General features: G+C 52.2%; 2 protein-coding genes across 7 annotated transcripts; both read right to left on the reverse strand.

The window, feature by feature from the left end:
* Positions 1 to 124: 124 nt before the first annotated feature.
* Positions 125 to 10,927, reverse strand: Khk (ketohexokinase). Of its 4 annotated transcripts, XM_013357423.4 has the most exons (9): positions 10,352 to 10,923; positions 7,047 to 7,163; positions 4,882 to 5,016; positions 4,561 to 4,695; positions 2,719 to 2,791; positions 1,916 to 2,062; positions 796 to 884; positions 522 to 679; positions 125 to 437 (listed from the first exon to the last, which is right to left on the reverse strand). In XM_013357423.4, exons 1-9 carry the CDS (start codon positions 10,441 to 10,443, stop codon positions 352 to 354), a joined length of 1,032 nt encoding a protein of 343 aa, XP_013212877.2. In that variant the 5' UTR covers positions 10,444 to 10,923; the 3' UTR covers positions 125 to 351. The 4 variants fall into 4 exon arrangements, with proteins under 4 accessions (XP_013212877.2, XP_013212876.1, XP_005322602.1 ...); XM_013357422.4 differs by lacking the exon at positions 4,561 to 4,695 and having other exon boundaries at positions 4,882 to 5,101; positions 10,352 to 10,927; XM_005322545.5 differs by lacking the exon at positions 4,561 to 4,695 and having other exon boundaries at positions 10,352 to 10,924.
* A 281-nt stretch (positions 10,928 to 11,208) lies between these two features.
* Positions 11,209 to 19,048, reverse strand: Emilin1 (elastin microfibril interfacer 1). 3 transcript variants are annotated; one of them, XM_005322547.5, is made up of 8 exons: positions 18,387 to 19,047; positions 17,329 to 17,454; positions 16,678 to 16,898; positions 13,574 to 15,499; positions 13,077 to 13,193; positions 12,435 to 12,452; positions 12,149 to 12,286; positions 11,209 to 11,951 (listed from the first exon to the last, which is right to left on the reverse strand). In XM_005322547.5, exons 1-8 carry the CDS (start codon positions 18,554 to 18,556, stop codon positions 11,614 to 11,616), a joined length of 3,054 nt encoding a protein of 1,017 aa, XP_005322604.2. In that variant the 5' UTR covers positions 18,557 to 19,047; the 3' UTR covers positions 11,209 to 11,613. The 3 variants fall into 3 exon arrangements, with proteins under 3 accessions (XP_005322604.2, XP_040127408.2, XP_077885633.1); XM_040271474.2 differs by having other exon boundaries at positions 17,329 to 18,066; positions 18,387 to 18,523; XM_078029507.1 differs by lacking the exon at positions 17,329 to 17,454 and having other exon boundaries at positions 18,387 to 19,048.
* Positions 19,049 to 24,211: the final 5,163 nt, after the last annotated feature.

The following is a 24,211-nucleotide window of genomic DNA, read 5'->3' on the forward strand; positions in this document are numbered from 1 at the left end:
TGGCAGCAACTCCTCTGGGAGTCGTGGAGGTTAATTTGGGGAATGGAGAAAAAGAGGAAAGACCATAGTGTTAAAGTCTCAGAGCAGTTTCAACATCAAGAAGGACAAATAGGTGGCCAGAGGAAACTGGCTCAGGGGAAGATTTATTTGATCTGAGGCTCTGCAGGGTGAGATATGGGGAAAGGGAGGGACAAAGGTCACAGGACACAGGCAGAGTCCTTCCCACTGACCACATCTGCCTGGGTTCAGGGCAGCCTGGATGCCAGGCTAGACGAAGGGCGAAGGCAGTGGTAGCCAGTGATGCCAGCCTTCAAGGGAGACGATGAGCCCGTGTCTCCTGCCACATGGCCCTCACACGATGCCATCAAACCCCTGTAGGCCACACTTCTTGCCAGCCACCTGGCAGCCAAATCTCAGTGCCTCCTGCATGCTCTTGCCTAGAGGAGGGACAATAGTGGGTCATCCTGGTGTTCTTAAAAAGGGTAGGCCTCAGTCCTGACCCTGCTGGCTGGGGTACTCACCCTGGGCGAGGCTGAAGATGACAGAGGCATTGAAGGTATCTCCAGCCCCCAGAGTGTCCACTACCCGGGGTGGTGGGAAGGCATCCGAATGGAGCAGCTGGCCATCAGGGCCCAGGACATCAGCACCCTCCTCAGCCCAGGCACAGACAAGGGTGGCCCTGTAAGACTTCCACTCAGCTGGGGGTTGGCCCACTCCAGACCTGTCAGGCAGACCCTGGGAGTCTAGGCTCCCCCCCACCAACTCCCTAAGGCCCCTTCTGGCTTCCCCACTCACCCTTTCCTCACACGACCATACAAGCCCCTCAGGGCTTCCACTGCTGACTGGAACCCCAGGTGCTTGGCCACATCTTTGCTGACAAACACCTGTGGGCAGTGGAAGAGAAGCTGGCAGCCACCTCTAACTCTAGTCACTTACCAACAAAAGCCCCGTGTGGTCCTAGGCTATAGCATGATTCCCCCAACATGGCCACATAAATCTCCAACACGGCATCTTGCTGTCCCGTTTTTATGCTTGCTTAAAACATGCTAGACTATAGCCTTATGAATTGTGAAGGCAAAACCCTGTCTATTTGCTCTAGGATCAGCGAATTGAAAACCCACAGAGAGCCTGGAATGCCATCTTAGGGTGAAATCTATCCTGTCCAGTCAAAGCACCCTGGCTCTCAGGAATAGTTTTGTTTTGTTTTCCCCACACCACCGTGCCCTCTAGAGCCTGTTTCTTCATCTGTAAAACAAAGCTCTAGGGTTTCTAGAAATCCACCACTAACTATACGATCGAATCTCCAAAAATAGTTTTTGTTAAAAAAAAAAAAAAGAAAAAGAAATAGAGCTGGTTCTACCCCTACCAATTAAAAAAAAAACAAATGAGGAGGTGAGGCTCAGGCAATTGTTTTTTTAAAATGATACACCAAGGCTGAGGACCAAAAGCTAGACATCTCCAACCAGCTTTGGCTTTGATGCTGGGATTGTTACCTAAATTGAATTTGTACTAGGCTCTGCCCAGTTGTGTAAGTCTCCCTCTCACCTTCCCCTCAATTCTAGTAGATTCTACAACCTGCCACTCACACCCCAGAGTTGGAAGAGGCCTGAAACCAGAGAATAGTTCAGTTCCCTCATTTTGCAGAGAAAAAGACAGGAGGCCCAAGAGGAGATGCCTGTGGTTTTCCAGGCCGTGAGCAAACCCTCTGGGCACACTTATTCCTGTGCACCCACCTGAGGTAGAAAAATCCTACTTCTTGGCCACTGGAGAACCTACAATTGGAGCTCTGGCCCTTCCAACATTGCCACCCCAGAGCTGCCATTTTGAGTGTGGCAGGCAGGTCAGGGGCCTCTCCAGCTCCCTTTAAGAACTGAGTTGGCTGGATGTGGCAAGAAGGGGCTGCAGGGGCACTCACCAACTCCCCATAGCCAAACAGCTGGAACAGCTCCTCTCGGGGCTTCTCTATCTCCACGGATACCCGGATCTTCTGCTCTGGAGGCTGCCTGGCATTGTGATGCTCTATCCGCTGCAGCATCTTTACCTGTTCTGAAACATTCCTGCCCTGGGACAGAACAGGGTAGCTCAGGCAGTTCTGGCCAATCTAGCTCATCCTCCCTCCCTGTTGGACTTTGGGTGAGGAGGGAGAGGAGCTGGGGAAGCTGAGCTGGAAACTCATCCTAAGTTACAAAATTCTAGGGCTGCCATAGACTCTGAAGACCTTACCAACTAGCTCTCCCATTTCACAGATGTGAACACTATAGAATAAGAGGCTTTCTGAAGGACCTGCAGTAAGTTAAATGAGTGGGATAGGGCTGGAACTCAGGACTCCTTGGGTTTCCTTTGACTAGACTTCAAAACTTCTCCCCTGGATGAAGGTTCTAGTTCTCTTTGAGATCTGGGTCCGACCATCTTATTCCTGCTTCCTCGGATGTAAGATAGGTCAATCCCTAAGCATCCAGCCTCCTGCCAGAGGTAGAGCTGGGCGAGGCAAGGCCACCATAACACAAAAAGTAGCAGAGCCAGTGCCTCCTTCACCCAGTCCTTCTGGCCTTAGTTTTCTTACATGAAAGACTTAGGGAGAATGGAGAGGGGAGGTGGGAGGGTGGATTCATTTATTTCTAAGGTACTTCATAGTCCAAAGAACCCAAGAAGGAAGCAGAACATGTGGATGGGCCTGGTAGGCTGAACCCCTGGAAACACAGGTAAGGCAGAGCTTGCCTCAATGTGAATCCACTTGAACCGCGTCAGATCCACCTTCTCAAAGTCCTTAGCAGACACATCTGGTAGGTTCCTGGGTCACAAGATGGGAAGGATAGAGAAGAAAGGGCATAAGGTCAGCCAGGGCCATGATCTCTGACTGACTGCTGGGGGCCCTCTGCCTACTAGCACTACTAATGGTAGAGCAGGGTGCTAAGAAGCACAGGGTTCCCAGCCTCAGCTCTAGGATAAGCTCTGTACCAGTTTGCTGAGGTTCCCCTTTCTGAGACTGACGCTGTACTATTTCTAAGGGTAAACTCAACTACAACGTGTGCCAAGGGGCCAGCTCTGTGTGCTCTGGAGACCACATCTCCCAGAATGCTCTAAAAGTGCCAGGGACTACACTAGCTCCTAGCAAAGCTCTCACCCATTGAACTACAAAGCCTATGGCCACTCTGCTGGGAGCTCACTCTAGTCCTGCTCGGTTCTGGTGCTTCAGCACTGGGAATTTGTTCATAACACCCAGAGCACCCTATTCTGAGTTTAGCAGCTTCCTGTTGTAACCCTGAGATCAAAGTTGGCACTTGAGGAAAAGTTTATGTTTGGCTGTCCTATATGTGGAGACCCAGGAAGAGATCTATCTCAACCCGCCTTGGCCAGAGACCTACGTCCAGCTGATGTCCTCCCTCTGTGTTCTGAGGCTGAATCCTTGGTCTACTTCACTAACTGTGTGACCTGAGGCTGCTTCCCCATCTCTCCATGGCACTGAAACCCGCAATCTCATGGGATTGAAACCTGCCTGCTGAAGTTGGAGATGTGTGCGTGAACATGTCTGGATAGCGACCAGTGGGCAAGAAACATTTCTCCCCAAAGTTCCTCCCCTCCCTTCTTGTGAGTCCCATGTTGTATCCTTGATCAAAGTTGCTCCAGATTGCTGCTTAATGGGCAGATGACAATGACTGCCCAATCTTAATGTCACCTCTAACACATATGTGTACCTACTCACTCTGGGACACATGGACCCCAAGGATCATAAAGTCTGTCTTGACATAACCTCCCCCTTCCCCAGGTCCAGTGGTCGTGCCAGACAATAGAGAGCCTGAACCCCAGGGCAGCTGGGCTTGGGCCCTCCCGCCCTAACAGTCCCTGGCACATACTAGGTTCTCAGTAAACTGAACCTCTGGGATTCTTCAGGAAGGAATCTGGAGGGGAAGGAATGTCAAGCCCCACAGGACCTCTCCTGAGGACCGTGGGACACCAGAGGGATATCCCCAAGTTTACCACCACATCAGATGGTCCTGACCTGCTGACCCAGTTTCCCTTCCCTCTCCATTAGCAATAGCTGCAAATGGTGTGTGGTGTGTTTGGTTTCATCATGCTAGGACTTTTGGGTGCCCCTCATCCCTTTCGGACACACAAAACCCAGCTCTTGATGCCATGCCACAGGGTGGCAACCCTGGGGCTTACTCTGAAAATCTGAGTCCCCTATCCTAGTTGGTATAATAGGGATTGATTTACATCTCCCACCCCTCTGTCCTGGGAACAATTTCCCCACACCCACACCCACACCCAAGCTGCTGATTGACTAATTATGAAAGAATCACATCATCAATCACATTTTGTACAGGTCTGCCTGCTCATTATTGGTGTTGACCAAGGCCAAGTGACCAGGCAGACCAGAACCCACCTCTTCCCACCTCACTTCTCCCCTAATTGAAAACAATTCAGAAATCACTGAACAGTTGGACTTGGGGGCAATTTCTGATTCAGAGAAGCCATTGGTGGGGGGACCTGGGTTGTCCCCAGTGGTGAATGAGGGAACTGATTGGTGGGTTGTGGCAGGTTGAGGCCAGGGGGCCTTACGTGTCGTAGAGCACAATGGTACGGGAGCCACTGGAGTTGTTGACGATGCAGCAAGAGCAGGGGGTGTCCCCTCTACTCTGCCAGGCCACATGAGACACATCTATGCCTCGCTGCCTGAAGTCAGCCACCAGGAAGCTTGGGGTGGAGACCGAGCCAGAAAAAGGGCAAGGAGACACAGATTAGAGCCCACACATGGCCTGGACCTCCCACAGGAGTGGGAAAGCAGTGCTGGAGCACACGGCCTATGAGAGAAGAAGGGTCCTGTCCTGGACGTTTGGTGACAGCGGCGGCATCTGGCAAAGCACAAACAGGTGCACAAACCTGTAGGCATGGAGGATGGTGCGGCTACCACTGGTCTCGTTGATGATGACTGTGGAGATGGGGATGGAGCCCAAGGTCTGAAAGACCGTGTAGCGTAGGTCCACGGAATAGCGACGGAGGTCATCCAGGACAAAACTGCCAGGGTGGAGTAACCCAGGGGAGGTGCAGTTCGGCAAGGGTTTGGGGGACTGGAGGGCAGCTGGCAGGGCCACTAGGGACCCTGAAAAGCAAGGTGTGAGCAGAGGGGGCTGAGAGAGAACTAAGAATCCCAGTTTGCTACAGGCTGTGCAAGAGGGGCCTGGCAGGGGTGCAGAGCCTGGAGCTGAGAGAGAGAAACACAAAAGGACATTCTTTTAGGTCCTGACTACAGCAAACTCTAACTCTTGACTCCGTCTTCCAGTACAGCTCAGTTTGGGAAGATTTGCTCCTGCTCATAAAGCCAGATATGGGATAGATTTGAGGTCTAGAACCTATATCCTGTTTGAATCAAGCAGGTGTGGGCATTCATTGTAGCCTTTCAAGCAAGGGCCAGGCCAAGACAGAATTAATTATTAATCACCAAGGTGGTACTTTGTACCCCCCAGCTGCCCTCTGCACGATCACTCCCATGGAGCTCTGCTCTTTGGAGTCCCTTCCAGGCCTCCCATGATTCCTCTCAATGCTATGCTGGCTTCCATAGTGCCCAGCCAGGAATTGGTGCTGCTTGGTGGGCCTGCTCACTAGCGTGTTCTCTCCAAGCCAGGTTAAACGCTCCCTGGGCAATAAGCTGGCTTTGAATGCCTGAGGCCCCTCCAGTTTGGGCCTGGTTAGGACAACTTCCAAGCAGAGCGAGCCCAGGAACATCCTTTCAAGAAGACTGCACCAGCAGGAGAATTAGGAGCCCAGCCTCACCGTTCCTGAGCCTTCTTGGAATCACACTGTTCTGTGCTCAAAAGCTCGCAGCTATGCCCAGCAATCCAGCACCATACTGGGTTTTCTCATTGACTTGCAGTAACATCAAAGTTGGATAAGACAGAGTTGTGGGCATCTTACAACTCAAGGATACTTTAAGTAGTAGCTTTCCCAAAGTAAATAAGGTTTGGTTTACCAAATAACTTTTTGCACCTACAGTGCCTAGCATAGAGTAGGTGCTCATTAAATGTTTGTTGAACACATGAGGCGAATTTGGAATGGCCCACCCACCAGCATGATTGCTTTATAAAGGAGAGGCCACCGTCCTAGGCAAGAGCCACAGTTCTGCCTTCAACTAGGAGGGAAGGAGCTAACGGAAGAGGGTTAACAAGTGATGAGCCCTTGGTGCCAAGTCCCTCTGTCCCATCTCCAGGACAGATTCTCTCCCCCTCCTTGCTTTATGCCAGCTCCTTGAGGCAGAGAGTTTGGCTGCGACTCAGGAAGTTGGCCTCTGGCAATAGCCCCTTCAAACCAGGGTTCAAAGGGCTGTGCTTCACAGGACAGCAGCCTGGCAGTCTGCCCTGATGCCCACAGTGGGCAAAGTGTGGGCCTCATTCCCGATATGTGCTTGCTGAGTCGGCAGTGCCAGAGGTCAAAGGGCTTTTGGGTCCTTGCAGCAGTCAACACGGAGAAAGCGCATGGGCCACTTATGGACCGCAGCCTCCACTGCAGGCTGGGAGGTGTGGATTCTGGGCTACCTCTAGCATGTGGCTTTGAGATGTCCCCAGCCGGGCACTCTTGCTACTTCAGTGAACAATAAGGACATGAACATTGGCCCTGCCCTTCAATGGGGAAATAAAATGTAGGCCTGGGCCCTGGGATCATGGATGCTGGATGTTCCTGAGGAGGGTGGGGACAGTATGTCCCTAACTGCCTTCTCCCTTGAGCACAGCCAAGATAAAGGTCTGGAGAAGGGCAAAGGGAATCCATCACAATCTGTAGGAAGCAAGGAAGGAAGCAAAAGGTGGAGAAACCTAGGTCGGCTTTGCTGTGAGCTGTGGAAAAGAAATCTTTGCAGGAACAGCGTTAATACCCGAATGGTGGACAGGCCACCTCAGACAGGTCTCAGAGTCTGGACTCTGCTATACCCACTCCCACTCATTTCTGGTGGCCACTGTTCATTTCTTCTACCCCACCCACCCAGGGTTCAGACATCCTTCTCTCCACACCCTGAAGGCAAGTGTCCCCCAGCAAGGGCTCCCTCCTGCACTCACTCGGCAACAGGGCCAGAGGCCAGCGAGCCCATGAAGGCACAGGGGGCTCCGAGCAGGGACAGGACGGTGCAGGAGTTGGACGCGTTGCCTCCACGTTGCCATCTCTGGGAGAGACACCTGGAAGGCACAAGGCAGGTCCCTCCCTGCAGCACCAGTAAACTGGTCCTGGGAGAAGCAAGGCCAACTACTGTCCCTCAGAGAGCACCTAGGCAGCTGAGGCTCAGCCAGGGGAAGGGGCTTAGCTGTGGGCCAGTTCTGTCCCTGAAGTCTGCGTTACATTCAAGCTCAAAACATTTACTTTTTATGTTTTTACCTGATCTTAGGGCAGGAAAGCACTCATTGGGCTCCATCACTAACTCTGCGTCCACTTTTTGGTCACAATGACCCCTTTCCTCCAGTCAGAGTTGCTCCCAAGAGGACATCCTTTCAGCCTCCCCCTTGATGGCCAGATCAACTCCTAAGGCCTCCTCTCAAAGGGATCACATGTGCAATCTACTCCTGTCTCAGGAGAGTCAACTTCAACAATAAAACACCTTACAAAATGAAATGAGCAAGAAAGGAAAGCAAACCCCATGCTGTGATTCCTTAAGAAGTTTGTAAGGCCTGGGGATATGGCTTGCCCTGGCATGAATGAGGCCCTGGTTCCATTCCCAGCACCACAAAACAAAAATAGGTGACCTACTATGTCAAAAGTTCAAAAGATTCGAGTGCAGACCAGTTTTTCTCCATCTTTACTGAAAATCTATCAAAAGGAAAGTAACAATATACACCTGAAGGAGCTGGAGTTGTGGTTCAGTGGTAGAGTGCTTGCCCAGCAGGTATGAGGCACTGGGTTTGATCCTCAGCACCACAGAAAAATAAATAACTATAATAAAGGTATTGTGTCCATCTACAACTAAAAAAAAAATTTTAAAAGATAATCCTGAAGAATTTCCATTATCAACAACAACAAAAATGATAAATAACCACTAATTAAGAGAAATAAGTGAAATCGAATCTTTGGACTAAGGTATACTTGTACACAAAACTTTGAAGTTCCCTTCAGGGGAATATGATCTCATGAGGAAAAGAGGATGCAAATTTGTAAAGGGTCAAAGAGTCATCAAGCCATGTGCTTTAGGGAAATTTTCAAGCAAAGAAAGGAGGAGCCTAGAGGAAATGGGACTTGCTAAAGATCATACGAATAGTTAATGGTAAAGTTGATATTAGAAGCCAGGTTTCCCAACTCCAAAGCCACTACTATTTATCCTGTATTTTGAAACAAAAATCAATTAAGCCCAAGAATCAATTAGGTTTCTAAGAAGGGTTGCAGGATATCACCCTGAACCACCCTTCGATGTCTCACTGATACTCTTGTGTGGAGCTGCTCAGCAGACATAAAGACACTTGGGGGAAGGTTCTCCTTGACATAGGCCTTGGGAGGTAGGGGCCACTCTTCACAGGTCTGGCTGAGCTCCATAACCTCAGAGTTCCTGGGACAGGCAGAGCTCAGATGACCACGAAGGAATGGGTCCAACTCAGGCTTGCTCTTCTGAGGGGCCCAGGAGAGTCCAGGAGCCGGGCTATAGAGAAAAAGCCCGGCTGATGAGGTGGGGGAGGCAGGCAGCACACCCAGAGGGCAAGAAGCTCAGAAAACAAGGGAAGGTCTCTTACAGAGGTACTTCCCATAGGATTCACTTTCTGAAGCTGCCTCATCAACATGGGAGCTAGCAGGCCCTCCTTCTCCTGGCCTCCTACAGCATCAAGTTTAAGGAGAACAACAATTCAAGTCTTCCTTGGTCCTTGCCCAGTCCTTGGAGAAACTACAGTGCTGGAATTTGCATGTTCTCCTGAGAGGAAGACTAACTCTTCACTGAGCACCAGGTCCTGGAGCGGGTTCTACTTTGGTAGGTGAGTTAGGTCTACATAGCATATCTAGTGCCCCTTCCCCACTGTCTCTGCACCCTGACAAGGGGTTCGAAACCTCTGACAAACAAAGCAGCCCAAAGCAGAGGGTTAACTCCATGAGATGAGAGGCAGCAAAAGGACAGGAAAGACAGGAGATGGCAGAGGACCACAGCGCTAGACTTGGAGGTAGGAGACATAAATTGTAATCGCTGCTCTGCTACTTACTAAATATGGGGCCTGATAAAAATCATTGAATTTCTCCAGATCTTCAGTTTCCTCATATATAAGAAGGATTTGACTGGTGCTTACACAGGTCCCAGGGAAGGTATGAAACAGTGAATGTGACAGTGCTCTGTGGACTCAAAGCCAGAAGGGCAACCTGGTCTCCTGCTTCGGCCAGCCTTGTAGCTGTCCATGCTGTAGCGTCTTGCCAGAGTTCAGCCCTGAACTGCATTTCATCGAGTTCTTGGTTGAGACAACCAATAGCTAAGGAGCAATTCTCATTGCTTGGAGTAGTAGGCTGCACCAAGAGAAAGCCAGTGTTCCATCCCTCAGAAACACCTCAGTGGCTTGACACTGGGTGGCCCTTATCAAGAGTAAAGATAAGGGCTGGAGTTGTAGCTCAATGGTAGAGTGCTTGCCTAGCACATGTGAGGCAGTGCGTTCTGAAGCTCAGCACCAGATTTAAAAAGCAAAGAAATAAAATAAAGGTATTGTGTCCACCTATGACTAAAAATACTAAAAATAAAATAATAAGTAAAGATAAGAACTGTCCAATAACTTTTCAACTTCAACTTCCACTGTTGTTCACCTGTCTTTGTAAAAAGGCCTCTGGTAGATTCCTTTTGGATTTAACATTAGAAAAAAATTTCCCCTGATCCTGATGCCACAGAGCTAGTGAGCCCTGAGCTGTAGTCAAAGCTCAAATGCCAATCTAACTACACACACCTTTCACTGCAAGCGACCTCATATTTTTAAGAAATAGCTGAGATATGTGTGTGGCAAATAAATTAGAGGTAAATTGGGTGAGAGGCAAGTGCATAGGTTTGGAGTTTTAAAAAAAGGAAAACTGGCTCCACACCTTCTGCGTCTTCCTAACTGCACCCCCTTGGGTGAATCACTTCATCCCTCAGTCTCTACTTGCTTGTAAAATGGGGATCCTGGTGCCGGGCACAGTCCCACAGCTGAGTTGGGAACAGGCTACAAACTGTTATACAAAGCCTGAGTCTTATTTTGAAAGTCCTCCATTCTCTCCTCTCTCCTGAGAGCTCCCAGGCTTCCCTGGCAGAGGGCTTTTGAGGTTGGACCCTCACCGCCTCATTGTGGGGTCCCTGGCTCAGCACCCTGGAACACTGGCGCCGGGCGCTGTTGGAGATCCAATAGCCCGTGGGGTCTCCGAGGGGCCTGGGCGCCCCTACCTGCTATCCGTGTCCTCCTCCGGGTACTTGTCCACCACATTGATGATGTCCAGCACCACCAGCCCCACGCATAGAATTTGCTTCTCTTCCATGAGGCTGTGCCCCTCCTGCCCGTGGCGGGGTGCCTGTCAGAATCTGTCTCTTATCCTGGAGAATGGTGTTCTGGCTCCCGGGGGCTGCCCTGGCTCCTCCTCCGCGCGCGGGGCTCCTCCTTCAGGGAAGCGCCTGCGGCGTCGCGAAGTGCAGTGGGGAGGGGTGCAGGTGGCCTGGCCCTGTAGATGGAACCTCCTCCCACTTTTCGCCCTCAGTTTCCTCACTGGGCGGATGCAAACCTCTAGAGCGCAGCTAGGCAATCCCAAGAATGCAACGCGAAAGGCGCTAGTAATGTGCCACCTGGCCCGCCCTGTCCTGCACCTGCAGCTCTGACTCCTGACCCTGGACAATCGCGTGGAGCCTGGTCTGGCCGCCACAGCCCTGAGCTCGTAGCCCCAGCCTCCGCTAGTTCGGGCCCACCGCCCCGACCCCGCAACCCGGGCCTTCCCAGCCTGCACCCCACCTCCGCCGCCCGGAGTCAGGCGGACTGCGGGGCGTCACGTGATGGGGAACCCGGCCCAGCTGCTCTAAGGTCTCGCGCCCAGCGACCTCTGGCGGACGCGGGAGAATAGGCACGACCAGGAGGACGTGCTGGCTGGGGCCCGAAGATGCTGGCTCACCTGGCGGCCAGTACCCCGCGCTCTAGGCGGGCCGAGCCACCCGGAGCCGAGCCGAGCGGGCCCCGGGTCCCCTCCATAGGCCTCTCCTCGCGTCACGTGTGCTCCTGTCTACCCCTGAGCACTCACTGGAGCAGAACAGTAATGTTTTTGTAGAAAAAACCAAGTGTCTTTATTCCTGAATTGTTTAGTATGGCGCTATGGGCCCGAGCCCGCTGGGCATAGCCCAGGAGCTGGGCATTCGGCCTAGAGCGCAGGTTGAGGGCGCAAAGGGTGCGAGGATCGGCTCCTTCACCGCATTCCGGGTCCTGGAGGGCATTCTGGAAGGGACATTGGTCAGACTCAGTCTGGACAAAGGGAGGACAAAGTCCCCGAGCCAGCGCGCACCTGGCGTGGGGAGAGGTCGCTGTGTGCGCCTGTATCGTGGCGGGGCCAGGTGCGGCGGATTGCCGAAGGCTGGGTGTCCCGAACCAGGCCAGGAGCCCCAGGATCCCGACGCCCCGCTGGCCCTGTGGCGGGTGTAGACCATCCTGGTGGTCAGGCCAGTCCCCCCTACGCCTGTTCAAGCTCCTGGTCGCCATAGAGCAGCGCTCCACTGAAGATGGTGAGTGGCTCCTCTGAGTGTGCCAGCTGCCCCATGACCAGGTCGATGCAGACTGTGTCCCCCGCCTGCAGCGGCAGGATGAGGCTGAAGACGCCCAGAGCACCCGGGCTGGGCTGGCTCTCTGCCACCGGCTTGTTCTCCAGGCCCTCAGGCTCGTAGCCGCCTGAGTCTATGCGGGCCACGCCCAGGTTAGAGCGGGACAGCACTGCCTCCACTTTCTCGTGTCGGTGCCCAGTCAGCACTGCGCTCAGCAAATAGCGTCCCGACAGTGGTGCGGTGAATATACCTAGGGACAAGGATAGCGATCAGAAGGGAAGACGGTAGCCTGGAAGGCCTCACAGAGCATAGATTCCTAGAGTAGAGGTCTCCCCAAGTCAGAGTGTAAAAAGATTGGCATTATATCAAGGAGTAAGAATGAGAAGACATCACTGCCCAGCCTCCTGCATTTCCCCAAACGCTCAGTTCAGCCCATCCCTGGCTTACCTGTCACTGGGTCATAGTAACCTCCATCATTGAGCAGGACTCTGTCAAAGGGGACTGTGCCTGGTTCAGACCGGGGCAAACTCAGGGCAGCTGAAAATGCTACCCGAGGCACAGACACTGCTGGTGCTCCCTCCACTCCTGCATGGGGGTAGGGCAGGTGTTAGAGTGGATGCTCAGCCAGAGCTGGCTCCCTTTCCCTAGGGGATCTCCATCTGGGCTGCCTGAGGACTTCCATCCTCCAACTAGAGATCAGTTCTCCCTCTGTCACCTAATGAGAGGAACTTACCCTGTTCACCCTGGGGACCTGTGGAAAGAGAAAAAGGAGCAGTGAGAAGGAGGGCAGCTCTCACAAAATCACTCAGCAAACATCTGCTGTGTCTCTTCTGCCATTCCGCGTGCTATGTGAATTTCAAAGCAAGAAAGAGGGATCAAGAAAAGGAGAAATAGCCAGGCATAGTAGCACACACTTGTAATCCCAGGGGCTCAGGAGAATTGTGAGTTCAAAGCCAGCCTGAGGCCCTAAGCAACTTAATGAGACCCTGTCTCTAAATAAAACATTTTTTAAAAAGGCTGGGGATGTGGCTCAGTTGTTAAGCGACCCTGGGTTCAATTTCCAATACCAAAAAGAAAGATAGGTAAGGTCCATTCTGTTTGACTGTTGGACCATGAGCCCTTGTCTCTAGACTTTCTTCCACACACCCAGATGGTCTGTGTAGGCTCAGCCTTAGTCTCCAGTACAGCAGTGGGACCAACATACTCAAATGCAGGCACTATGCCAGCTACTAGTCACTTTCCTCTATCTACTATTAGTCCCTTATTTCTTACTGGCTTCTCCTTCTCTGTCAAGCTCAGAGTGTAATTAATGTCAAGCTAAGGGCTGCCCAGGGAGTGGCAACCCTAGCTCCAGCAGGGGTCACAGCCCACATACCTGGGGGGCCAATAGGCCCCTTTTGTCCATCCTTGCCTGGAAGTCCTGGAGGTCCAGCAGGGCCTGGGGGTCCCTGTACACCAGGAGGCCCTGGAGGCCCAACCTCACCAGGAGGCCCTATGGAGACAAAAATAAGTTGAAGGAGAGCCCTAAAGGGAGCATTCAATGGATGAGAAAGATGGTTCCATGGAGAGGGAGATAGGGTGAAATAGGCGGGACTTGCAGGATGATGGGGAGATGGGACCCTTGCTGCCCATGCTGGATGCTGGCAGAGCAACATCCCACCTCCACCCACAGACCTATCTGAGCAGCCAGAGAGAAGGCAGGCAGCTAGAACCTTGCATCATATCTGGACACATTGTGACCCCTGGGACATTGGTTTGAGCTGTAGTTCATGCTGGACAGAACAGGGAGAAGATCAAGCCTGGGCTATTGTGGGGTGGGAGAAGAAAGAAAGGATTGGAAAGGGTCTCCCCATGCCTCTTCTTGCCCCTTACCAGTGAGGTCCCTCAGGCTGATCTGTTGCAGACGGTCCTCTAGGAGCAGCAAGGAGCTGTTGAGGGCACCTAGCCGTCTGCCCAGGCCTGCCTGACCCCCCAGCAGCTTCTCTAGCAGGGCTGCCTGTGTCTGGCTGGTGCTGTTGGTTTCCCGTAGCCCAGCCCAGAGCCCAGCCACGTGTCTGGAAAGGCCCTCGCGCAGGCCCTGTAGTCCCCCTGCCACAGTGTCCAAACGCTCACAGACTCCCTCAAGACGGCCCAATCGCCCCTCCAGACTCGGGCACTGGCCAGCCTGTGCCTGTCCCTCCTCCAGGCCTCGGAAGCGCTCCTCGCTCTCTGTAGCATGCTCTGTGGCCTCCTGCTGCAATCTGTTAATCTCAGATATGATGCTGTCCTTGGTGGCCCCCAGGTCAGCCAGATCAGCACCCTGTCCCTCCACAGTGGTCTGGAGCTCATGCAGTGAGTCATTGAGGGAGCTAAAGGTGAGAATGACCTCAGAGAGCTCTCCTTGCAGGGCCTGTAGGGCAGAGCCAGAGCTGCCCCCGAACACGCTGAAACCATCTAGAGGCCCACGGCTTGGTCCTCCAACGCCCGGGCCAGCCCCAGGACCCCGTGGAGGTAACAGAGGGCAGGAGCAACGCTCCACACCATCCCGTAGACGGCCCAGCTCTTCTTGGACACCGCCACAGGCCCCACAGCCCTCATCCCCACGGGCCTGCAAAAGACCCTTCAACTGGCTCAGCTGTGCCACTGTGAGATTCAGCTGCAGTGTGAGCTCTGTAGCCGTCTTCTCCTGTGCATCCACACGCTCTTGGAGCTGGCCCACAATCCCTTGCAGTCCCTCTAGCGTGGCCTGCTGGGCCTCCCCTGCTGCTCCCACCTTGTGTAGACCTGAGCCTATCAGTCGCAGCTGGCTCTCACTGTCCAGTACCCTGCGCTCCAAGGCACTGAGGATCTCACTGACCTGAGAGTCCTGATCCCCAGGAGCCCCAGAGCAGAGCTGCCCACATGCCTGCACAGCCCCTGCCACCTGCTCTTCCAGCAGATCCAGACGCCCACCCAACTCCCCACTCACATTGGCTAGCAGTCCCTCCAATCTCTCCAGCCGGCCCTGGGCAGCAGGCAGCCAGAGGCCCAGCCCCCTAGGACCCCCAGGCCAGCCCTCCTCCTGCTCCTCTGAGGGACCCAGGGTGGAGTTGAAGCGGTCCTCCAAGCGAGAGAGGCGGGAGGCTAAGCTGGTGTATCCTGGGGGGTGTCCCCCTTGCCCAGTAGCTCCTCCCAGCTCAGTGTCTCTCCGCCCACTCAGCACTGTTACTGAGCCGGCCACTACGTCCAGCCTGCGCTCCAGCTCTGCCAGTCGTCGGCCCAGCTCTGGAGGGCAGCATTCCTGAAGGGGCCTGCGGCCCATAGCAGGCCCTGTGAGCTGCCGCTGCCGCTCTTCCACAGAGGCCAGTAGCTTCTCCAGTGCTCGAAGCCGCTCCCTGTCTTCCTGCTGCTGCTGGCGGAAGCCATCCAGCCCAGCCAGGCACACAGAACAGGACTCTTGCAGCCGCCGCTCCAGCTGTCGTAGCAGCTCCTCACTGGGGCCAGGAGGGGCTGGGACAGGGGCTGGGGCCCTACCGCCTCCACCACTGCCACCACTGTGGTGGTTATTGAGGTGGCCCAGTTCCTGGTCGTGGGTGGAGACGCGGTTGTCCAGGAGCTGCAGCTGGTGCTGGATCTCATTGAGTGTTTCATGCACGCCAGGGCGGGCAGCTGCATCTGCTGGCTGCTGCCGTCCATTAAAGGCTGTCTCCACAGCCCTCTGCACATCTTCTGCCAGGCGCCCACTCAGTCCCTGCAGGACTCCCCGAAGGCCTTGCAGCTCCTTGGTCAGGCTCTGCACCTGCTCCTCCAGCTGCTGTACCTTCTCTGACTCTCCAGGACCTGAAGACAGGGGAAGGCAGAGGGCAAAGAGGTGTCAGAACTTAGGGCCTATCTCCTAGGCCCTGCTCACCCTAGTTCCAGCATGGGTCAGAGGCATAGCCAGCTCTGCCTCTTCTTTAGGTAATTCAGGCAAGAAGAGAAGAAAATTCCATTCACTGAATGTATAGGCCAAATTTGAAATATGACTCGATCCCCTTGCAACTTCTCCCCTGGGTAGATACTACGAACTCTTCCTGTTGGATAGACTGGGAAACAGAAGACCAGAGATATTAGGTAACTGGCCACAGATTACAGGTTTAATAAATGGTAATGCCAAATTTCAAATCCAGATCATCTGTCTGGCCACCAGCCCAGGTCCTTTCCACTTTTTCAGTGTCTCTTAACATCTTGGAAATTGTTTCTTCATCTAGGAAATGAGAATGACATTATCTGTCCTCCCTCATCCGGCTGTCAAAGGGCCCAAAATGGGACTGTGGGGGAGGTGTTTTGGACATCACACTGTAGCAATGACTGGGCATTTCCCAGTCATCTGGGACAAACAAGAGGAAAGCTCTGTGGCAAGCCTTCTGGGCTCTGGCTGGATGGTGAGAGAGTTAGCTAGAAGTTCCTGTTTCCATAATTATAGTACTGCTATCTCTTTGGCAGGAAAAGTCAGTACATCCGGTTTGCCCAACACACACACACACCACCACGGGAAGACTGCTGCATTCTGGGACCTGCAGTCTCCAGAGGCCATGGAGAGGCCTGGGACCTGTAGTCAGGTGCAGTGCATGCTAGGACTTGTAGTCTCAACTGGCTTCCCCATGGACCGCTTCTCAAAGGAATTCCCTGTTCTTCCCTCAGTTGGTCCCAACTAGGAAGGATCTTGGCCACATGTGGGCGTGTGTGAGCACATTCTCTTTCTGTCTTCTTTTTCTCTGTCTGGTTTGCACGTCTTTCTGTCTCTGTGTCTGTCTGTCTCACATTCTCTCTCTCTCTGTCTTTCTCTATCACACACACACACACACACACACACACACACACACACACCAGAATCATCTCAGGGATCTCATTAACTGCCTTCTGCCCCTCTCTTCTCTGACTTTGAGCACAAGAGTTTTCTGTCAGTAGCTTGGCGCCACATATCCCTGCCCCCAGGATTGTCTCCCATTACTCCTGCCAGAAACTCCCACACTCACCTTCTCCTCCTAGTCCACTGAGGTGGCTGCCAGCACTGGAGCCAGAGAGGTTGGGACGGGCAGGCCGGGGCCGGGGGAGTGGTGTGGAGGGTGCAGGGCCCAATGCTGGGGCAGGACCTTCCCCACAATCATCTCCTGCATACCCTTGACAGCACCTCCACTCCATATCTGTCACTGTCTTGTAGGCCACACGGTAGCGAGGGCGGAGGAAGCTTCGGTACCTGGAAGAAGCAGAGGAAGCCCTCTGTCTTCTTCTCCCTGTGTTTTCAGTGACCCTGGGCAGCTGCTGGTGGACAAGCCCTTTCCCTCAGGCTGGATGCCCCTTTCTGGCCAGCATGTGGCCTTGCTCAGTTGACAGCTGTCAGCTTTTTGGCCAAGGGCCAAATCCTTGCTTTTCTTCCCCTTGCCCCATGCTGGAAACTTAAGCATCCCTCCTTGACCTGTGTCAGAGAGGGCCTGGGTATTGGCAAGTAAGGGAAATGTTCTTGTAGTTCCCATCAGGCAAGCTATTGCCCCAGCATCTCCTCGAAATGGCTCTGACCAAAGCTCTGTCCTGCCACTTGCTAAGGGCTTTACATAAACTCCCCATTAGCCACCTTCAGCCTTGCCCACCTCCCATCAGGTGCTCATTCCTCAGCACTGGAGGCTTACATGATGCTTCGGGGACACTGGGGCTGGCCCCAGCCACAGGGCTGATAGTCTGGCTTGACGAAGGTCTCTACTCCATCTTCAAGGACACAGCTCACTGTCCGGGTCACCACATAGGCACACCAGTTCCTGTAGGCACAACCCTACCTGGGCCCAAGGACCAGAAACACATGCCCAGAGGAGGGCCCAGAGACTATCAGAGGGACTGACGGAGGGTCAAAAGATGTAGGGCCCTTGGAGACCAGTGAGAGCCAGAGTTTTGGCAGGGGCAGCACCCCCCCCCACACACACACACACTTTCCTGTGTAGCCAGTGCAGATAAAGACTTTTCAAGATGGGGAGAGGCACAGAATGGAAAAGCACAGCTGCAGAGAAGTCAGTCTTCATGGCTGTGGGGTCCTGGGGAACCTCTGAATTCACATAGTCATTTATATCCCTTTCTGGCCCTGTCTCAAGCCCCAGCTTGTCATGCAGTACGTGAGCCAGCCAGCTGGGTCCCAGCAGATGATCGCCTGGATGTGGCTCTTCCAACTACACCTCAGGGAAGAGGACAGGGGCAGGCCGAGGTCCGGCTCAGGGTTAAGTAGAGAATAAGCCATTGATGAACTCGGCCCCCCTTGGGGCTTGCAGCGTTGCACTCTTGGCCCCATTCATGCCGGCCTCTGATCTGTGGCCGGCTGAAGTGAAGCAGAGCAGGAGTGGTGTCAGAATTATAGATTACTGGATGGGGCCAAGGAAGCCCTAGAAAGGGACAAAAGATCTGCTGAGGATCAGAACTGGCATACAATAGGCAGCTGGCAGAAATGTCTGGCTCATGCCCCTCGGGATAGTTTCCCTGGGCACTGAACTGCAGGTTTCTGTGGGGAGAAGATGGGAGCTCATCCCCCCTAGGCCACCCAGATCCTAGAAAAGGCTCTCAAGTAACGTGGGCATGTGAGAGGTCACTGATGGATGGGCTACTCTCTCCCCAGCATGGAGGGTACCAGAAGGGTGGCCAGCACACCCACCTTTAGCCTGCTTCCCACCCACCTCCAGCCCTGAGCTGGGACCCAGATTCTTACCTGTGGCGGCTGGCAGGCCGGGGAGCACTCTGGGCCTGGGGCCCTCCGGGGCTGAGGGCCCCGCCGCCCCCTGTATAGAGGCTGTAACCTCGAGGAGGGTAGCTGGCAGCCCTTGTGGCAGCAGTCAGCAGGCAGCAGAGGTAGCAGCTCCAGAGTGTGCCGGGGGCCATGGTGAGGTGTTCTGCGGTGACCCTCAGAGGCACATCCTGGCCTGACCACTGGCGCTTCTGCCGGGCTCTGGGGGATGCTGCTCCTCCAGGGGACACCACTCCAGGCCAGTCCTGTCCCCAGTTTCCTGCCGGCAGCCCCCAGCCACAAGCCTCCTCCTTGGCTCCCGCCGGGCCTGACCCCTCTTCCCCACCTCTTTCCTCCTCAGGCTCACGTCTGTCCCTCCCTTGGTTCCTTCCGTTCTCCTCTTCTCCACTTCTGAGGGGAGTCTGTTCTCTGGGCCCCTGGCCTCCTATGCCTGGTCCCTGCTCTTCTCAGATGCTGCTTTCTGGGCCTCCGCCCCCTCACCCCAGCTGGCCCTCTTCTGGTCTCCCAGTTCTTTTCCCTGATGACCGGATCTTGGGGGGTGGGGGGTGACAAGGCTTTGCCCCTGTGGCTGTGCAGAGGCACAGAGGCGCAAGAGTGACTGTGGGGCGGGCCAGCCTCCTCCCTCCCTGCTCACTCCCCTCCCTTCCCCCCTGTCTGACTGGCGGTCTAGCCTCCCCCTTCCTCCCCCCACCTCTCCAACCATCCTGCGCCACATCTGCTTCTTGTTAACTCCGGGAAAGAGAGGGGGAAAAAAAAAAGGAAAAACAGAGAAATGTGGAGTTGCCGCCGGGCTTGGGGCCAGCCTCTCAGACAGGCCACATGGAGCTGGGGCCAAAGCTGGAGAGGAGGCCCAAGGCTGGTGACTGAGACAGGGTGTGGGAGCCAGAGCCACAGCTCTCCTGGGCCAGGGTAGCCTCCCGTGGGAGAGGACTGAGAGAGGGGAAGCCCAGAGGGGAAAGCAGAAGAGCAGGACTATACAGGGAAGAATGAACCAGCAGGCCCAGCAAGGCCTCACTGACCATCTGCCCAGTTGCCTCCTTTTAGAGACATGAACACTGAAGTCCAGAACAGGAAAGTTACCTGCCCAAAGTAACACAGGCAGATAATGCCCCAAGTTAACACAGGTAAATTAAACTCTATATACCCAGGTCAGTGACTGAAGTGGCCAGGGAGAAAAAAAAAAAAAAAAAACAATCCACTGAGGCAGGTATAAAATCCTGGGAAGACAGAAGAGGAAGAAGGAAATCTGGAAATTGAGAGCAGTCTACTTTAGTAAGGAAGGGGATGTGGGAAAGAGAAGACAGAATCTCCTTAAAGCATCAAATGAATACAGGCCTCAGGTTTGTTTTGATGAATGTCAGGCCCTACCTGGAGGTAGGTGGAAGTGGTGGTAGTAAGTGGGACCTATCTGTATAGCCAGAGAAAGCCACTCCACAGCCTGGAGGCAAGTTTTTTCCTGCAGCCCTCAAAGACCCCAAAGTCTTATCTTGTTAGGTCTTATCTTATCTTGAAAGATCCTGGTGAGATATCTGTTCGGTCAGCCTGGCCACCCCACCCCTGCACCCCACTGGTCCACAACACTGTGCTTGAACCAGGGTGTTCTGGGTGGGAGAGAGAAGAAGTTAGGAGACAGGAGAATCTGTGGGCCAGGCACCAAGGAGGTACCTAGACAGCAAAGGCACATCTGAGGGTTAGTCACTGTCAACTAAGGAGCAATTCAGACTGTTGGGAAATGAGACACAGCCCCCAAACAGAACCACCACAAAGCAAGACAGACCAGACCATCATCAGGACAAAGGGATGATGTGTGTTCTGGCTAGAGGAGGGGGAGACACAGCTGGCTGCTGGGGATGGACAGAGGAGAGCTGCTGGAAATGCTGGAAAAGTCAGAATGTGAACAGTGCTGGGCAGAGTGGGGATGGAGTGAACAGAAGCAAGGGGGACGACAGAGATTTCAGACTCGGGGACAGTGGTCTGCCTCAGCTGCCTCCTCTGTAACATAGGAATAATAATAGTACCCTCCATCCTAGGTTTGTGATTAAGGAAGTTAATGCATGTAAAGCATTTTAGAACAGTGCCTGGGACATGGTAAATGCTCAGTAAATGTTAGGTCTTATCTGTGTCAGGGAGGAGCAGGATGAAAGCCCAGGAGATAGACTGTGCAAATTAGGGAAAAAGGGAAGGCTCAGATGGCTGGGTAAGGGGTTGGGTTGCAAGGTTTTGAGTAGAGGAGTATACTCATGCACAGAAAGATGTCAGTGAGAGCCAGGGTGTCAGGGCACAGGAATCTATTCCCACTCATCCAACCAGTGATATAACTAAGCAAATCCCATGACACCATTAGGAGTCTGTTGTCTAAGGCCCCTTCCAAAATTCACATTGCAAAGTGATGCAGGTAGGCTCTGGTGGAGACAGTAACCATGGGGGGCGGGGGGAATGGAAGGTGGTGACTACTTGATGCCTGCCTTGGTAATGAGAGAACAGATGAAAGAAGACATCAGAGAAGATTCCAGAGTTTAAGTCACAATAGGGAGGGTGCAGCTGGGTGCAGTGGTGCATGCCTGTCATTCTATTGACTCAGGAGACTGAGGCAAGAGGATCACAAGTTCAAGACCAGCCTCAGCAACTTAGTGAGGCCCTATGTAACTTAGTAAGACACTGTCTCAAAATAAAAAAAATAAAAAGGGCTGGATGTAGCTCAGTGTTTAAGCACCCCTGGTTTTAATACCTGGTACATAAAAGAAAAAAAGAGGGCTGGGGATATAGCTCAGTTGGTAGAGTGCTTGCCTTGCATGCATAAAGCCCTGGGTTCAATCCCTAGCAACACACGCACACACATACACACACACACACACACACACAAAAAAGAAAGAAATGTAGACATAGATTTTTGGGAATGATTTGAAGGGCAATTGAAAGCCATGAGAATGGATGCCGCTAGATCTTCAGTGTGACTTTGGGTGATCTGTCTCTACCTCTAATGACTTCTGGTCTAAAATATAACCTTGATGGCTGAAAGAAGTGTTAGTGCAAAGTCAGGGTGGTGAAAATAAATCCTGGAACCAATATAAATGGAAATTTGTGGCAGCTCCTTAGAGGTCTGGAGAGTAATAAACAGGGTGACTTAAAGGAAATGTTCACAGGAGATCCTGATTTCAAAGCATCTTCAGAGGAAGGTTGTAGCTTTGTCCCTAGTCTCTTCATTAGTTTCAGGCCTTGGCTCTGGCTCTGGCAGGAAGCCAGCCCACTTCCCCTCCAGATTGCCCTGTCACTATAGTTTTTTTTTGTTGTTGTTGTTCTCCCCATTCTTCTCTTCTTCAGGGGGCTTCTGGAAACCTTAGAAATCATCCTGATATCTTGTCACTGTCCAGTTGTCACTCATTCCTTCTCCTGCCCCCTGGAGTTAAAAAATACATTGTATAGGGGCTGAGGTTGTAGCACAGCAAAGGAACACTCGCCTAGCACGTGAGAGGCCCTGGGTTTGATCCTCAGCACAACATAAAAGAAAATAAATAAAATAAAGGTATTATGTTCAACTACAACTAAAAAATAAATACTAATAAAAAAATACATTGTACAGCTGTGTGCATTGGCGCATACCTGTAATCCCAGCAACCTCAGTAGGCTAAGGCAGGAGTATAGTGAGTTCAAAGCCAGCCTCAGCAAAAGTGAAGCACTAAGCAACTCAGTGAACCCCATCTCTAAATAAAATACAAAATAGGGCTTGGGGATGTGGCTCAGTGGTTTAGTGCCCCTGAGTTCAATCCCCCGTACCTCCACCCCTCCCCCCAAAAATTGTACAGTTTAAGTGTGTCAAGTAAAAATGTTGGCTTTGAAATACAATTGCATTAGGTTGCATTTTGTATTTTGTTTAGGTTTTTTTTTTTTTTTTTTTTTTTTTGTGTGTGTGTGTGTATCAGGGGTTGAACCCAGAGCCACAGCCCCAGGCAATTTTATTTTTTATTTTGAGACAGAGTCTCACTAAGTTGCTTAGGGCCTCACTAAATTGCTGAGACTAGTTTCAAACTTGCATTCCTCCTGCCTCAGCCTCCTAAGCCACTGGGATTATAGGTGTGTGCCACCGTATTGGGCTTGTTTAATTTTATAATTAAGAGCCAAGACTTGGGAACTGACATGAACATGAATGTTTGTGAGATTTCAAGTAAACTGGTGGCCCTCGGTTCATTGGGGACTACAGTTCTCATTTTCAGTCTGAGGATGGGCAAGCATGCTGCAATGGAAACCAAGGTTAGAAAGAATGCAGTGGTGGTGGTGATGGAGCAGTGGCTTGTGATGACAGTGCTGGCAGCCACAAATTCCCAAAGCAATTGGCAAGAATGCCAAAAAAATCCCTGGAATAGTAGGACAAGATCTATTTTACAACTTCTCTAAGATGGGGATTTCCAAGGATCTAGTGCTAATGGGAAGTCTTAGCCATACTAGGCAACTAACTCATTCATGCAACCATCATTCACTGAGCAATAAACTCAGATTCCCAGGGCCAGGCCAGGTGGAGACATCAGCAATAAATATATTATATATAATACCCTCTGTCACAGGACTGAATACTAGGAGGATGAAAGGGAATCCTTGCATCCTGACAATCCAGATGGGAATTCCACCTTGGGGGGAGTCTTGAGCCAAAGTCCACTGCTCCCCCAAAGCACACACTTTTCCCACCTAACTCTTCCTTCACATATCATACTTTAAGAACTGGCCTCTCTGGACATAGTCCCCTTTTCCCAGGTCTTGTTGCTTTCTTATACCTGAGCCTAATCCTGGTCTCAAGTCCTTTCCTTGAATCAGAGATTAAACTCCATAAGTGTTCCCCATTGTCTCCCAACTCTAATCCCCCCCACATACTTTTCCACCAAGCTTTTTTCAAACTTTGTCAGCTCTTAGCTGAGTCTAGTTCAGTTTGGAGAACGTTTTCATTTTGGTTCTTCCAGGCATTAGGCCAAATGACCCCACTTAATGCTGATGAAGACTCACTGACCTAAGCACAGGAAGTTCTGGGAGGTGAAGGACATTTCTGGGTAATTCAAAAATAAATCCTTTCTCTTTTGTCCCTGACCCTGGGACAACCTATTGAGTCCATAGTCCAACCAGGAATATAGAAAGGAGGTAGGAGAACTATCTCTAACCAGTTGCAGAACCTAGGTCAAATTACTTTCTGGGCCTGTTTTCTTCTTTATAAAATGATCCTGAAGGCTCCCTTCAATTGTGATTGTTTATGATTCACTGTGATTGTTTAGGATACTATGCACCTGTGTTGGTTTTAGGACAGTCTGGGAAATCTGATGCACTTCTCAAAGTCCTCTCTCATTCCATGTACGGTATAGGAAGTTTACCTTCCAGGGTTAGCTTAGAGGTACAGCTTATTTTAAAAAGGAAGCTCTACTTTTGATTCAACAGTAGATCTAAGTGTCTGGTTGGACTTCAATCTGCTCCAAATTTCCAGGAGACAGGAAGCATAATGATGTGTAATTATTTAAGACCTAGACCCTCATTCTTCCAGAGAAGAGCTGGGAACAACCTGCTCACAGAGATGTGCATAGGGAGAGCATATCAGGGGTTTCACCGATGTTATGTGGAGGGGAGGCCTGGGATTCTACATATGAAACTTTGGGGAAAGAGTAGATGGGGGATTCAGGGAAAGGGGGAGGGAGGTCAGGGAAACTACAAACTACCAAAGGCAGGTACTGAATTTAGGAATCATTGGCGGAAGTAGTGGGTGAAAGGAGAATACAAAGGACACAAACTGCTGATAGTCTTAGGCTGGGGAAGGC

Source organism: Ictidomys tridecemlineatus, chromosome 12, assembly GCF_052094955.1.
Source record: "Ictidomys tridecemlineatus isolate mIctTri1 chromosome 12, mIctTri1.hap1, whole genome shotgun sequence".
Classification (NCBI taxonomy): Eukaryota; Metazoa; Chordata; class Mammalia; order Rodentia; family Sciuridae; genus Ictidomys; species Ictidomys tridecemlineatus.